Below are 17,328 nucleotides of genomic sequence, written 5' to 3'. Positions count from 1 at the left end.
AAGTAAAGGCTAGAGCAGCTAAGTGGCTCACTGGATTAAGAACCAGGCCAGAGATGGGAGTTCCTGGATTCAAATCTGACCTCAGACACTTCCTATTGTTCAGAAAGACATACAGCCATTCCTTCCATTCCTGGCTCCTGAATAGTAGGCAATGGGACAAAAATTAAACTGAGTTAAGATTGCCTTTGAGATATTGCCTTATACTGTACTTTTAATCGCCCCAATCATCTCCCTGAAACAAAGGTCCATTTCTTGAGTAATACTGTAGGGCTGAAAGTCACAGAAAAAGTTTCCAAAGAATTAAAATTTTGGTCCACCCAAAAAATCAATGAAGGACTTATGTATATGAATAGCCTATAATACTTTACCAATGAAGGACTGTTCAAGAGATGCAGAGTAAGGGTTATCATCCTAGAAACATATGGCCAGAAAAGGAATTCCAGCTATGTGTAAAAGAGAAATTGATGGATAATATGTGTACACTACTGCTATCCAAGTAATATTGGATTCTAGCAGAAAGCCCCCAGCACACTGAAGGAAAGGTCATATAGAAGATTTGAGGAAGGGAAGAGATAAAGGAGCTGCATGGGATAAGAGAGCAGAGTCATGATCTGCATCGTTGGAAGGAATAATCATATCAAAGGACCTAGAAAAAGAAACACATCTTGTGACCAAATGGTGGCCCTGTGACCCATGTTACCTTTCCTGTTCTTCCAGCTTATGTTTTCCCCTTTGATGCTAGAAAGCACCATTTGAATAGAATTTTTAAAAAGTAATTTTCTCTCAGTAAGCATATATTAAATACCTACTATGCACTAGGTACTATGCTAAGTACTAGAGATACAAATGCAAAAGGCAGTCACTGCTCTTAAGTTCTTTAATATATTTGTCCTTTAACCTTGTGATAGACAAATTTCCAACCTGCTTTTTGAAGGTAGACCTGACTCACTTCCATGCTTCCTATTTGTATGTATTTTGAAAACTTGGGTGTTGTCATGTAGAAATTCAAAAATTACTGCTTAAAGGGCTTTGGATTATGCTTGCAGTTTAGTTACTAGTAATGGCAAATAGCTAGGCAGCTAGATGGTTCAGTGGATAGAATGCTGGGCCTGAAGTCAGGAAGACCTGAGTTCAAATTTGACTTCAGACACTTATCAGCAGTGTGACCCTGGACGAGTCACTTGTTTGCCTTAACCCAATGGAGGAGGAGGAAAACTACTCCAGTATCTTTGCCAAGAAAACTCAAGAGATAGTATGGTCCACAGGGTCACAACGAATCAGACACAACAATGATGATTTATGAGCCTCCTACTTGGCTCTTTCCCTCATATCTTCCATGTTGGAAAAGATTTGGACAGAGCTCACTGATAAATCTCTTTTGAAGTAGTACCAGAGTCAGCTAGGTGGCAAAAAGGATAGAGCCCTCAGCCTGGAGTCAGGAAGACCTAAGTTCAAATGCAGTCTCGAACATTTAAATGTAGCTCTGTGACCATGGGAAATTCGCTTAACCATTTGCCTCAGTTTCCCCAACAACTGTAAAGTGAAGTGGAAAAGGAAACGTCAAACTATTCCAGTAACTTTGCCAAGAAAACCTCACACAAGGTCATGAAAAGCAAGACAACCCTGAATAACAGACAAGGATGTCATATCTCAATCCAAATACCATTTCTGTCACTAGTAGTGGCATTAGGTAAACTGTTAACTCTTTCCAGGGTTTCCTCAATTTTATATAAAAAGGGATTGAGATTCATTCTCTAACATATTTATATTAAGAAACTGTGACCCTCATTTAATTTTAAATTTGAGAGTTTATCAACCTTTTTTTTTTCAGTCTTACAGCTCCAAACATTAATATATCCATAAAGAAAATTAGCTTAGTAAATTGTGCTTGTTTGACAATTTATTGTTTCCCTGTTAACTGGTACATTCTTTAACATGAGTCTTTCAAATAATGTTCTAGTAATTTATTTATAATCTTTGCAAGTGATTCTATAAAACAAATAATTAGACTCCTTAAGACTGACAAGATATTTATTTTTAACATTTAAATAGAAGCACATTTTATTTAAAAGTAACTCTACACTACTTTCTCATAAAAATATAAAAATAGTTTAATATCCATAGTTTACACTATATTGAAACAAAAATCAGGATATCTGAAACTCTTTTCCCACAAATGTTGCACCCTACCCCAAAAAAGGGATTACATCACAGGAGAAAATGACCAAACTTCTCACAACAAATTGTTATCTACTAAGAAGTATAATTCTATAATATTTCATTTTTAACCTGCATCTTTCATGCTGGATTTCAACTACTGTATACATTCTGTATATGTAAACATACTGAATTTATCCAACATACACTCATATCAACGTAAGTACCATGTGAATTGTGCAACACAATAATTGCAAAAATAGTAAAGGGGAAGAATCTTTCTTTTGGGTATTTTGAAATTAAAAGGCAACTTATTTTGTCTCAACTTTGTTAAAAAAAATCCTCTATTTCATCTCCCCTTCCTCTATTTGCCAATCTTCTGGAATGGTAACTTCGTTAGGATCTTTTTTCAGATTTCATACACACAGACACATACATATACACACATATATAAGAAATATTTATATATACACACCTACATATATATGTTCATATATATGTATGTATGTATATCTTCATTTAAGTGCTCAAACAAAACATTTAATTCAACCTTTCATGCAGCCACTCTTCTATTATCACATATTTTTATCAAAAGGCACCAAGATTAAACTAATTTCAGTTTTCTTTTCTTCTCCCTTTAGCTTATTCAAGATGATTGTTTTCCTATCAGACATTCTATCTCCAAAATAGTATGGCTCTGAGTATGTAGGGAATCAGAAAAAAATAAAAAATACCCCAGCAAGCTGAAAACTGTTGCCCACAAATGAAAATATCCACTAGATTAACACAGATCTCATTACGGTTCATTTCTGACATTAAGTTAAAACAAATCCCAGAAACAACATACCCTCTGAGGATAACTTTGAAATATAACACATTGTTAACAATGAGATGACACCCTCATAGTAGTAACACTGTATTCAATCTGATTAATATAGTCATATTTAGGCAAAACCATGAGAAATTAATTGTTCCCATTTATTTTACAGGATCATCCTGAAAACAAGTGAAACAAGTGTTAGCTTATACAATACCAACATATAAACAAGATATGGCATTTATATCACAAAGAGAAAAAGTTTACATATTTCATTACATAAATACCAGATTTACTGGATTTCAGCTTTGATTAAATTTAAAGATATGTTTTAAAGATAAAAAATAAAATAAAATTCACCTTAAAATTAAAAAAAAAACTCTTTACATACATATTTTGTTATTAATAATCTTTATGCCCTTAAAATGTGAAACATTTAGAAAGCTTTGAATTATAGAAATTTTAACCAGTTAATCCATTTGGCCACAACATATTCCAACTTCCCTTTTGAAGAAACACATCAGCATTTGTCAATTCATCAGTCCTAAATGATCAGAAATGCTTAAAGGAATTCTATTTCTTTTTCTTCTTCTTTGGTGGCTCATCATCAGAGCTGCTATCTGTGCTAGAGCTGGTGCTGGAGGAAGAGCTGGAATCTGACTCAGAATCAGAGGAAGAGGAAGAACTAGTTGAGGAAGGTGATGAGGATGAAGTAGAAGAGCTTTCCTCAGTATCACTATCATCAGAGGAAGAAGAGGTAGAGGAGTCTTCACTCTCTGATGAAGAGTCGCTGGCTGAACTTCCACTGCTACTGCTGCTGGAACTGGTAACACTCTTAGACCTAACAGATAATGAAAGTTAGTCTAAGGAGAAGCTACTGTTATTTAAATATGCAAAAGAGTACTTATATGTTTAAGAAAAATAAGTCTTCTTTAATATAGTAAAGCCTCACTGGGATGCTATCCTTGGATTTCCTGTTTTGAGAATGCTTTATACAGGATAATGTTATTCCACATAGTCATGTCTTCTCTTGGTACTTCACTAGTTAAGACTTTCATGGACGGGAATGCAAGATAGGCTCACATCATAATGAATTCTTCTATGCTTAAGAGTAATAGTAACATTCCAATGTATTAAAAAGGTTTTTCTTTTGTGTCTAAACCTTATAAAATAAAGTTAATATTTAACATTCTTAGAGTTAAATACTTCAGAACACAAGAAAACTGGTTATACACAACTTTATGCTTTTTTCACGACTGAAAACAAGCAAACTTTCTACCATCCCAAAAGGAAACAGAGAAAAATAGAAAGAAAAGGAAAAAGTAAATAGAAAAAAGATAAGGAGAAGAGCAGGTCTAAAGATGTCCTAGTGCTGAATCACATACAACCTTACAGATCTCTAACATTTAAATGTGACTACTATTTCTAGTCATTTGCTCTCTTTTTCTCCAACCACTATGATATATACCCCATATAATGTTCCTAAAGACACACATACCTTTTTTTCTTGGTCTTTTTTTCTATATTAGTTTCTCCAATGCTAGTGATAAAACATTGGGGGTGGGGGAAAGAAAGGGAAGAGAGAGAGAAATTCCCATTAATAAATAAATAATACATATGCAAAAACAACCCCTTACTATCCCCCAAACTGACATTTACATTAGAGAAAAACAGTTGTGCAATCAGAAAACAAGATATTTTGTTATAATTGAGTAGAAATTTTCTATTGTCGGTTGTGGAAAGAAGTAAAATTAGAAAAGAATTTATGAACAGAAAAAGAAAAGATGGGAATGGAATAATATGGGAAAAAAATAAGTCATGGAATAAAAGAGTGAGAGTTAACTAATGGATAATGCAAAGGATGAAATGATCCCCTCAAAATATAAAAAATGAAACCTACATACAGAAAGGCCTCTAATACCCTGGGTGGATACTCTGTTGAGGATTTATGAGAGAACATGAATAAAAATTACCCAGCATGGGAAAGTATGCACAATTATAATCTCCACTGATGGAAGAAATACCTATATCAGTGAAATCACAGATTCACTGAAGTCTTAAATTAAAACTATACATAATATAACTAGTCATCTATTCAACTATTATAGCAGATTAGGGTTTGTCATATGAACAGTCAAATTCTTTACAATGTTATGCACAACAGTGACCACGTCAGCCAAAGTCTTGATACAGACCAAGTGAATGGTTTCATATACAGCAATTTATAATTATGCCAAAACAAGACTAAAATTTTTGAGTTAGCATTGACCTGCTTTTAAAATATTATAAAATTTAAAGAGTAAAGATGCCACCTTTCAGCTAAGACCACTCATACATTTTCTATGGGTTGCAAGTATCTGTAAGCACATGTAAGTGAAAAAGATATCTCAATGGCCTATATAATCAAATCACTTGGTTCTAAAACCAGAAACTTGATATGCTAGGCTCTTCTGCTATGTTTTTTTGCCAAATACAAGCATATACAATAGGCAAATTTTTAAGAGAAATAACAAATGATCTATTGATATCTTTCCAGCCCTATGACAAAAATAAAGTTCGAAAGTTATACAAGTATTATAGTACTAATGTGCTGTTTTTATTTTAAAATTTTTATTCTGGCTCATCTACAACTAATACATGTTTTCTTGCTAACTTCCTGAAACTCCTATTATGCCATTAAGTGAGTTTAAGATCTTTAAGGAAATCAAGATCAACTGTATTAAATAAATGAAATTTATTATTTGTTGTATTGGAGAGTGAAATGAGATCCACAAGCATTTACCAAGAACCAAGATAGACACACATTCATCACATTGTCATCATTTTTTTTTTGGTAGTTGTAGTCACTATCTATTGCACTTATATATAAAAAGGCATCTCTAAGATTGTTAATTAAGGTATTTCCATCTGTGTTGTGAAAAAAATCCCAACAAAACAAAATCTCCAGTGAGTCTGATTATCTACCTACTATTTTATTCTTTAAAATCTGAGCCTAGGGATAATGACATTTTGCTACTGTAAAGAGTTCACAAGTATCCTACTCATAATCTTCAATAAACAGGAAAAGACTCAAATTTGTATCTTATACATTCCTTATTTCATAGCAATTCTAATGTTAAATCTGGAGAAGGTATGCTAAGCAATTACCTTAAATAAATACAAAAGAAAATCTATTTCTTCCTTTTATCATCATGTAAATGACCAGGTAAACTTACCTTTGTTGTAATAATAATCTGTTTTCTTTTTCTTTTAAAGCTTTCTTAAGTTCTGCTGTTCTTGAAGGTCTATGCAAGTATTTTCTTTTTCCTGTGCATTCATATGTCCAATGTCCAAATTCTAAACATTTCTGACATCTCACATGTTGCTTATTTGCTTCCCTACAAAAGCAATATATATAAGAACAACAATAAGATTTGACTTACAAATATGACACAACTTGCCCTTAAATATAAGTAATAAGAAATTAAAAAAAACACATTTTTATTTTCTAACTTAAAGTTTCATCTTGGATTCAACTATTTGTGCTGTCTCAACAAGATCAGGAATAATTTTCAAATACAATTTTTTTTGGAGAAAGGGGAAGCATTACAATATGAGATACTTGGTCTTCATTTCTACTAAAATATGCTAGGAGAAAAAGAATATTAAATTACCTATGACACTAGATTAACAAGCATAGATGGTATATGGTAGGATTTCAATTTATTAATTTCTCCCAGGCTGCTCAGACTTCCAAAAGTTTATGTGTGAATCCTGAGTTAAAGACTGTCTCAGGTGATGAACAATGAGCAAAACAGTTAAATGTGATATATTATTCATAAATACTAAAGGAAAACCTACCTTTTATCTGGTTCATATTCATATTGACATTCTCACTATAAATGAAACCAGAAGACAAAAAATAAGTTGCAGCTAAATGGAAGGGTGGCTCACAGGTTTTCCTTGGAGACAAATAAAGGAGTTCGTGGAATTGGTTTCATCACGTGCCCAAAGGCAACAAGAAACATCATTTCTGGTCAACTCAATCCTAAAGTGCTTATAGTTAAGCATAAGCAAAAAGACCACCATGAAGATAACTGTATCTAATCTAATGTACCAATGTCTGTTGCAGAGGATGTAATAATTAAATTCTCTGAGGAACTTGACATGATCTTCTAAACCAAATCCACATATATTTTGATACTCAAATAACTTCAATGTTAACATGGGCATGGAGGGATGGAAAATGTTAGAAAATATAGCTCATGCTTAAAAAATTTAAGTGGTCAAAAGCCTGTAAAATATTTAAAAGCCTTGTGCTAATTAATATATCATGAATTTCTTCAAGAAGAGAACCCAAAAGTAATAGAAACAGCAAACAATGGCCTCTATCATATTTTAGAAAGGTTATAATTTCAAAGGTTATCACAAGGAAATCATTTCAGAGTGAGCAGATTGGTTGGAATACAGATTAAAAATATGACCAAATTTGAACAAACAACCAAAATGAGAAAAAAAATCCAATTACAATAACTCGAGGGGCAGTTGGGTGGCTCAGTGGATTGAGAGCCAGGCCTAGAGATCAAATCTGAACTCTGATACTTCCTAGCCATGTGACCCTGGGCAAGTCATTTAACCCCCACTGCCTATCCCTTACCACTCTTCTGCCTTGGAACCAATACACAGTATTGATTCTAAGATGGAAGGTAAGGACTTCAAAAAATAAATAAATTACATATATGTTTAAAATAGCTCCAATCTGTCATACATAAGCTGATGATTTTGAAAAAGAACAAAAATAGACAAAATACATCCCTGTGATTATCATAATTTCTTATAGAAATTTAGCCATTGACACTTGAGCTGGAAAATTCCCATTTTTTATTTTAGAGGATCTATATTACATGGCAACATTAATTCAGAGTACAAACTTATTAAGTGAGATGACAAAAGATGACAGTAATGGAAAGCAAACCAGCTTGGCTTCCAACTAAGCAATATTATCCTTAAATCACTTATGGGTAACACTGAGTGGAAAACAAACAGGCATAAAATGAAAAAGATCTGCTGACATTATATTTATCTATACTTATCATCAATGAGAATAATCCTATTTGGCTAGTTAATACCTTACTACTTGATATAGAGGCAACTGTAGTAAAGAAGTTGGGAAATACTTGATCAAATTCATACAGGAGACATCTGTGTCAGAAGCAACATAATTTTAAAGGAACTCGGAGATTGACTTTCAAGATAATTCAAAGAGGAATATTCCCTATAATGGAAAAGATCATAGATGGTATTACTACAAAAGGTGACTGAAGAGACTTTATAAGATTACAAATGCAAGAGAACTCAAAGATCATCTAGTCCACTTCCTTCATTTTATGGCTGAAGAAACTAAAAATTAGAAAAGTTCAGTGACTTGCCAGAGTGGCATAGCCAGGATTTAAATATATGTCTTTTTTGTCTCTAAATCCAGCACTTGCATGGCTAATGTACACATCTCTGTTGTATTGATGAACACAAAAAAAGGATGAGTGATTTCCAGTTGATTCTCTACAACAGATCACATTTTCACAGGTACACATCTGACAACCATTATCATTTATTGGAGATACAAAGACCAAAAATAAAATTTAAAAACTCCTATCCTCAAAGAGTCTATTGGAGGTATACAACATGCATACAAAAAAAGAACATAATACAATGCAATTTAGGGAGGGAAAAAGCACTGCCATCCAAAGGAAGAAGATTATTGGGAAGCCTTCAGTCAAATCAATCAACCAGAATTGATTAAGTACTTATTATATATACCAGGCACTGTGCTAAGCACTAGGGAAAGGAAGAAAGGCAAAAAACAAAAATAAAACCAGTCCCTACTCTTAAGGAGCTCACAATCTCATGGAGGAGACAACATGTATAAAACTATACACACACACACACACACACACACACACACACACACACACACACACACACACACACNTAAAACTATACACACACACACACACACACACACACACACACACACACACACACACACCTTTGCATATGCTTCTAAGGAAGAGGCAGAACTTGATATGAGACTTAAGGAGATAAGGACTCAGAAAGATGTAGAGTTGAGGTGAAAGAAGTGTAAAGAATATAATAGCACCCCTTTATTTATTGACTCTGTGTGTGTGTAGACTATACATATAAACTTGGCTAAGCTCTTCTAAAAAGGCAACTATTGTGCATCTGTGAAGATTATATAAGATACTTTAATAGATGCCACCACTGAGAGATTTATTCAATGCTCCTGATAATAAATATCAATTGAGGCATAAAATAGGAGTATGCCTGCCAAATTTTTTCACAATCATGGAGGAAATTCTTGGCAGAATCTGTATCAAACTCCTAATTGATAGTTTAATTTCCCCCATGTTCTCTTTGTTTAAAACTAACTATTCTTATCTAAGCAAGTATTAGAATTCTAGAGTCTCCTCAATGAGATTTACATCATTCAAAAAAAAAAAAAAAAAAAGAATGGTCTAATAATTTAAAGGGAAAATTCAAATAGGTGAAGAATGTCATAGCCATGATTGTAACATGCAGTTGGATGGGCAGTCAATTAAATAAGTCCATTAGTACATGATTTGCACAAATGGGGCTAGCAGTCTGAATTGCATTTAAGACCCTATATAATGCTTTCAGCAATCTTAATTAATTACCATGAAAGCCTATATTTTAACACTAGTATTCTCTTGGTATTGCTCTATGGTTGTAAATCAACCACAAAGGACAATGATTTCAAGAATCAAAATTACAAGTCACCCAAAGGTTAATGGAAAGATATATTACATATCTGTATTCCCAGAACCTACCATACTTCCTTGAATGTAGTAGGTGCTTCATAAATGTTGTTGAATCGAACTGTAGACAAAACAAGGCTGCAATACTTTACTAATGATAACCTGTGTGCAAGAAGTGACATAAAATACATCACCAAGAACAAGTAGGAATGACTAGAAAAAGAGGTGGGTCTATAATACATGGAAAGTAGATAGGATAGCCTGCATGTTGCACTGATACCCATCAACTCTTACTAGACCTATAGAAATTTCTAGCAGATTGAATAAATCTTTTGCAGAGAATTTACAGAAGAACCCTTACATATGTGTGAATGCCCACATTAATGAGCTCATGAATCCTCTTAAATATTTATGCACAAAATTATCTTTTTTCTTTATTAGACAGGGCAAGCTTCTCAAAGAATGCAAACTGACATTTTCTCCATCTCTCATTCCTAACTTGCTCTAAGTCACCGATGGGTAACCTTTTGAGTTTGGTGTGTCAAAATTCGCCAAAAAACCAGGCATAACTCAGGTGGTGTGTCACTTCGAGAAAAAAAACAACATAATTTTGCAATATTTATAGTTTAAATAACATACTTCTCTGTATGTGGCCGCATGTAGCCGTGTGCCATCAAAATGGCTATGTGTGTCAGTGCTGACATGTGTGTCATAGGTTTGCCATCAGGGCTCTAAGTCAATCAAAAATCTCTCTTCACAATTAATATAAATTCATTATTTAATGACATAGGTCAAAGTAAACCTCCAAACCAATTTTTTATATCTAATGCTTACAGGGTTTAAAACAGATTCCAAAGGATGCTTAAAAGTAGAAAATTGCAAGTATTAACAAGTTATCAGAAAATTAAATGGATATAAAATTATTTTTTAAAATATCTCTTATAAGCAAAAAAATTAATACACTGTTAGTTGGGTTGTGAATTAGTCTAATCCAATTTCGAATTATGCTATAAAAGAGACTAGAATGTCCATTCCCACTGACCCAGAAATCCTGTCACAATCCTATCACAAACTATAAACAAGGAGGTTAAAAGGAAAAAAGGTTCTACATACACCAAAATATTTATAGCAGTGTGGTTAGAAATAGCAAAGAACTGGAAATAAAAGAGAGCCCCATCAATTGAGGAATGGCTAAGTAAATTATGGCACATGAATGGCATATACTTTGCTACAAGAAATAAAGAATGTGAAGAACACAGAAAGTCATAATAATAAACAAAACCAAGAAAACTATATACACAATGACTAGAGGAATATAAAGGAAAAGAACCAAAAAAACTCAACTCTGAAACCAAATGCTAGAATCTTAATAAAGCTTGGCCTTGAAGAAATGGAAGAAAATTCACTACCCTCCCTTCTTTTCAGAAGTGGGAGAGTTAAGAGTGTAGAACAGTGATTCCTAAAGTGGGCACTACCACCCCCTGGTGGGTGCTGCAGTGATCGAGGGAAGTGATGATGGTCACTTTTTTTGTATTACATTCTATTCTGAGTTCAATAAATAGTTTCATAATTTCCAGGGGGGGCTAAGTAATATTTTTTCTGGAAAGGTGGAGGTAGGCCAAAAAAGTTTGGGAACCACTTTACATTGCATATACTATTAAGATTCTGATGATATGCTGGTCAGTTAGGGCAAACTTCTTCCCCCCCCTTTTTATTTATTATTATTATTTTTAAAACCCTTACCTTCCGTCTTGGAGTCAATACTGTATATTGGCTCAAAGGCAGAAGAGTGGTAAGGGTAGGCAATGGGGGTCAAGTAACTTGCCCAGGGTCACACAGCTGGGAAGTGTCTGAGGACACATTTGAACTTAGGACCTCCTGTCTCTAGGCCTGGCTCTCAATCCACTGAGCTACCCAGCTGCCCCCTTTCCCCCCCTTTTCAAAAATTCTTTGTTACAAGGGAACCTCTCTCTAGGAATGGGAGTGGAGTGGACAAGAATATATTTGGGAAACAATGATAATGCAGAAATTAAAGCTACCAAAAACATTTTTTTAAAAAAAGGAAAAAAAGCTCCTCCTCTTTGCTCCTTATATTGAACCAAAGAATCCAGGCACAATGTATTTTTGTTTTGTTCTCCTTGGAAGAATCACAGTATTGATTGAATGGACCTCATTTTTAAAAAAGGTGGTAGTGAATTTCTTTTTTTTTTTTTTATTTCTTTTGAAAGGGAAAATATTTTTTAAATGTATAAGCTGTTCAGAACTTTCAGAATTCTCAAACTGCTTCCTGATCACCTCCATCTCCCCTCCCAAATCCTCATCTTTTTAACTCCATTATCTTCTAAATATTACATAGTTATAAACCACAGAATTCTACTAGTTTGGAAAATTGAAAATGTAGATGCCATTAAGTGATTTGCCCAGGGTCACACAGGTAGGAGTGTCTGAGGTCACATTTGAACCTAGGACCTCCAGTTTCTAGGCCTGGCTCTTAATCCATTGAGCCACCTAGCTGCCCAGGCCATCTTTTTTTTTAAACAACTTTTGCTTGATCCTACCAAGCTCTTAAGCAACTTTCTAGATCTCTTCCTTTTTCCTCCCAAATTCCTAGAAAAAGTATTTCACATTCAATTCTTTCACTCCCTCCTAGTCTCTCAACTACTTACAATGTGGCTTCCATCCTGATACTTGACAAAATTTGTGCTCAATTTTACTGATGCCTTTTCATTTCCCAATAATACTCCTCCTGCACTAAAGAAACTTTCCTTTATAACAAAGTTCAGCCAAGCAAAACAAATCTACACATTGGCCAAGTTTGCAGCAGAATACATCATTCTACACTCATAATTTATCTGCTGCCTCTCTACAGAAGCATGAGGTAAATTTTATCATTAATCTTCTGGAGTCAAAATTTTACTTAATTGCCAAATCCAATGTCCTTTTCTTAGTTACTATTCTCCTTAATCTTGCTACTGCTTTTGCCTCTGTTAACCATCTCCTCCCCAGCACTCCTTTTTATTAATTCTCCTCATCTCTCCTTCTTTGATGGTTAATTATCTGTCTCCTGCCCCAATAGATCTCCCAACGATCTACAACTGGGCCCTCTTTTCTGCTCTCTATACTCTCTCTTGAAAAATTGAGCATTTCCTATAAATTTAATGATCACATCTATACAACTGATTCCCAAATCTATATAACCAGACCTAATCTCTCTTGTGAACATCTTCTGGATATCATTTTGGCATCTCAAACTCAATATATCCAAAACATAACATTCTCTAACAGGAGTTTGTAATAATAAACTGATCTCTCTCCTGAAATTCCTGTTTTTACTGAGGGCACTACTATTCACTCAGACATCTAGATTTATGACCTTGCCCTTATTCTTTCCTCATTCTCACTCTTCACATCAAATCAGTTAATACCATAACCTCTTATATCTACTACCTCCCTTCACCCATCCAGTGACTAACCTAGTTTAAGCCCTCTGACATGTAATAGAACAGCCTCCCTATTTTTAATCTTTACTTTCTCCCATCCACAACTGCCAAAATTATCTTTCTAAGGCACAAATCTATCCATGTCATCTTCCTGCTCAAAAACCTCCTGAATCTCCTCACTGCCTTTAAAATAAAAAATTTTCAACCTAGTACTTAAAAGCCTTTCCACAAACTCTCTCCAACATTACTCCCCTTCACAATGTATCTTTTAGACAAATTAAGACTTCTCAGAATTTGAGATTCCAGTTTCTGACCAGATTCATTTGTAAAAACTTTACTCCATACTTCTGAAAGTCACTCCTCATCTTCACTTCTCAGAATCTTTGTCTCCTTAGATAGTACCTTATCAGTAAAGTCTTCCCTGATTTCCCCAGTTGTTTATTCCTTTTCTTTCATCAAATTAGCTTATATTTCCCTCCATGTAAGCTCCTCAAGGGTTTTTTACTTTATTTTATTTTTATATTTTCTTTATTTTATTCCAATAACAAATCTACACATGAGTTTTCCAAGATTACATGATTCATGCTGTCCTCCTCCCTCTCCTGTAGTTGACAAGCAATTCCACTGGATTTTACATGTATTATCATTCAAAACCTATTTCCATATCGTTCATTTTTGTAATAATCTTTTAAAACAAAAACCCCAAATAAACAAGTGATAAATCATATGTTTTCTTCTGCATTTCTTCTCCAACAGTTCTTTCTCTAAATGTGGATAGCATTCTTTTCATAAGTCTCCTTGAGGGCTTTAAAAAAATATCTCTAATACTAAGTATGCGATGCCTTGCATGTTGTAGGCATTAATAAATATTTAAAAGAAAAAGGTTTTCTGAAATTGATTGTAGGATATTGCCAAAGGAAGTCTTGCACACAAAAAATGCCATGAAAACATTATCAAGGAAATGTAAACAGAACATCATGACTAATGTTGAGAGTGAAATAAACCCAAATATTAAAAGATCTAGAGGAAAGCTTCTATTACATTAGGTAGATCCTCAACAGAATATATGTGGAAGACACACATGAATCTTTAAAGGAAGTCAGTAGAAGGAAGAAGGGCAAGTCAAGAGAGCAAGGGATACCTGACATACTCCACAGTATCCATGAATCAACAAGAGATTTAAGGAAGGCCTCACTATATTTGGTGGACCTCCTATAAATTATAGGAGGGCATAAATAAGTGACACATGAGAAGACATTAATAGGTTGTGATCTGCATTACTGGAGGTTATCTACCTCAAGTGATCATGAACCCATCAAAATATATACAGGTAAAAATTATTCAGGAAAAGATATGTGATCTGCTCTGGTAGAGGGAATACCAACATGAATGAGATCAATAGGTCTATTAAAATGAAGAAATTTTAGGTTTCAGAGTTTTCATGAAATTTTCTAAAATTTTATTCCTTCCTCCTCTGAAACAGCCTTTATCAATAGAACCCACTTAACCTATAAAATTCCATTTCCCATCAGGCTAATCCAATTACTGGGTCCCATACACACCAAATTCATATCTGGGTTAAAATAGTTACTCAAATTGTTGTTCTTGTATGGCTTGCCTTTCCATCTCTCTTTCTACCAATCTAAATTCTATTCCTCCCCCCAAAAAAGCTTAAAGGCCCAATGTTTCCATTCTCGCTAAAAAAATATTTTTATTTCCTAAATTCCTGTGGTGTGTAACTAAACTATACAATCATTTGATAAATTTGCTTAATAACTTTTGATGTTTGTCTTGTTGACCCTAGAGCAGGGGTCGGCAACCTTTTTGGCCGTGAGAGCCATAAACGCCACATTTTTTAAAATGTAATTTCGTGAGAGCCGTACAGTGTTAACAGTGCGTGCTCCTGTAACGGTGCCTGAAAAAAAATTGACTTTATGGCTCTTGCAGAAAGAGCCATACCTTGCCAACCCCTGCCCTAGAGCATTAATAACACCTAAAATTGAGTTTAGCATATGACAGAATTTTAACTAGTTGGCCCAACAAATTCATTTGTTTGCTCTGGATTTTTCTATAGAAAAGTACAAGTTCTTTTCCAATAAAAAAAAATACAAAGTGTAGTGCTGGCCAAGAATAAGGTCCTAGCTGGTTGCCTGTCCTATATAAAGTTATTAGAAGTTTTAAGTTTCTTTAATTATATGATTACCACAATAAATGTGAACCTATGTAAGCTACAATAATGCAAGCCAAAAGAACACTGTATAATAGTCTAGTTTTTGATAAGTTGGTTTCAAAAAAACTAGGATCCAATATTCATTTCTTAACCCTTCCCTTAATAAATGCTTGCTGACTTGACTTTTGTAACTTATGTGTCCTTTAAATAAAAAACAAAAAAAAGGACTTATTTTCAAGTTAAAGTTCCAATCCAAGTTTTAGAAGTATAGAGAGTAAATAAAGCAGGAATACATTTTTACTTATTTTGATTCCAAATAAGTATTATTTGTAAATTTTTTGCCACAAAAAATTGGTAAAATGTTTTTCAACTGGTACAACTTTGTAATTGTGTATATTTCTTCATACTTACATAATGAAAAACAAATCAAAAAGCTTCAAAGAATAAATTTAACGAGAATATATTTACCTTTGTAAAAAATGTGATAAAAGAAAATAGCTGTGTTTATTTCTTTTAAGCAAGTTTTTTTTGTCTTGGTTTTAATAGCAAAACTTTCTGATAGTCTATAATTTACATAATGACCAGAATATTCATGTTTGCTTTTAAAAATTTGGATACTAATTTTTTTTAGACACTTATAGTGTCTTCAAGTTCTATGCCTTTAGAATGGGACTCCTAGGATCTACAAATGATTTTTTCTGGGTTTGCTGAACGGATATTTGTTGTTTCCAATGATTATATACTTTTGTCGTTTAGTGGTTTTTCAATCGTGTCAGACTCTTCGTGACCCCTTATACTTTACTTACTATTTAATACTAGAATCTTCAATACCACATTTGCTTTGGGAATGCATCAATAGGGTAATTGAAGCTAACACAATCTTCATGTAATTTTCCCCAATTGAAAAAAGGTCTCTAAATTAGGAGGTTTTCACCATCTACTAAAAAGTGAGAAAAATAAGACAGAAAGAAAACAATGAGAAGTTTTTAATCTGCAGATTAGAGCCATCAGTAGTGATGGCAGGGGTGTACAAAGAAACTTCAATTTCAGTAACAACCGAAGACTTTTTCCTGTCCCGGTTTTCTTAAACAACCTGGACATTCCTTCCTTTGCTATAAAGGGAGGCCTCCCGAGCTTCGCCTCCCTAAAGTTGCCGGCCGAGGGCTCTCCCACGTAGGCCAGTCTCCCTCTCCCTAAGGCCCACAACATCCAGGCTGTCCATTCACTGCCCCTCAACCCAAGATAGAGGGCCCCCCAGTTTCCAGAGACGTTGAGGGGCCCTCAAAGAAAGTTAGCAAGGCTGTGGGAAACAGAATGAAGAAATCCCTACGCCGCGGGGGGCCCTCACTTACGCCTGCCTCCGGGCGATAAGTCGGTGCATGGGAGTCGCCATCTTAGCGAGAACCGGGACCACTGCGATGCATCCTGGGAAGTTCCCCCTAGGTGGAAATAGAACTCATTGGAGGCCATAGAGACGGGAATAGCTACGGCTAGAGGGGCAGGCAGGTCTTCTCCCAATAGTGGACGCCATCTTCCTCCGGGACCTGGGAGGACTCGATCATCGCGGATATTTTCCGCCGGAGCCCTCCGGAAAGAGACAGACGGCCAACTCTGACTCCCAGATTCAGGATCATGAGCAGTGTTGCCCTTCTCTGTGGGGAGAAGAGAATGGGAAGATATGGGATGGATCCGAGAAATGTAAATCAGAGCCGCCGTCATTTGCCCCAGAAGGAGGGGGAAGTGGGCGGGACATCTGGGGTAAGGGGCGTGCCCTGCCTTCCCTCCTTACCTCCCTTTGGGGGCGTGTCTAGCGCGTTCTCCAGCACCTGGGGGCGTGTCCTATTTGCCCCGGCCTCTTGCCTCGGTTCTGGCGTCTCTCAGGCTTCCTCCTCCATCCCAGGGTATTCAGTCCTCCCTCCCACCCTGAGGTGTGTCTTGTCTCCCAGGGTTCAAGGCATGATGAAGAGTTCC

The 17,328-nt window shown here is 35.0% G+C and overlaps 1 protein-coding gene across 1 annotated transcript; it reads right to left on the bottom strand.

The window, feature by feature from the left end:
- Positions 1–2,689: 2,689 nt before the first annotated feature.
- ZCCHC10 (zinc finger CCHC-type containing 10) lies at positions 2,690–17,016 on the bottom strand. The gene is given in 4 exon segments (XM_044661899.1): positions 2,690–3,815; positions 4,473–4,514; positions 6,190–6,351; positions 16,710–17,016. Coding segments are annotated over 4 exon segments (651 nt in total). The 5' UTR covers positions 16,889–17,016; the 3' UTR covers positions 2,690–3,547.
- Between the last annotated feature and the right edge of the window lie 312 nt (positions 17,017–17,328).

Source organism: Gracilinanus agilis, chromosome 2 (assembly GCF_016433145.1).
Source record: "Gracilinanus agilis isolate LMUSP501 chromosome 2, AgileGrace, whole genome shotgun sequence".
Lineage (NCBI taxonomy): Eukaryota > Metazoa > Chordata > Mammalia > Didelphimorphia > Didelphidae > Gracilinanus > Gracilinanus agilis.
This window is presented reverse-complemented; position numbering and strand designations above follow the sequence as displayed.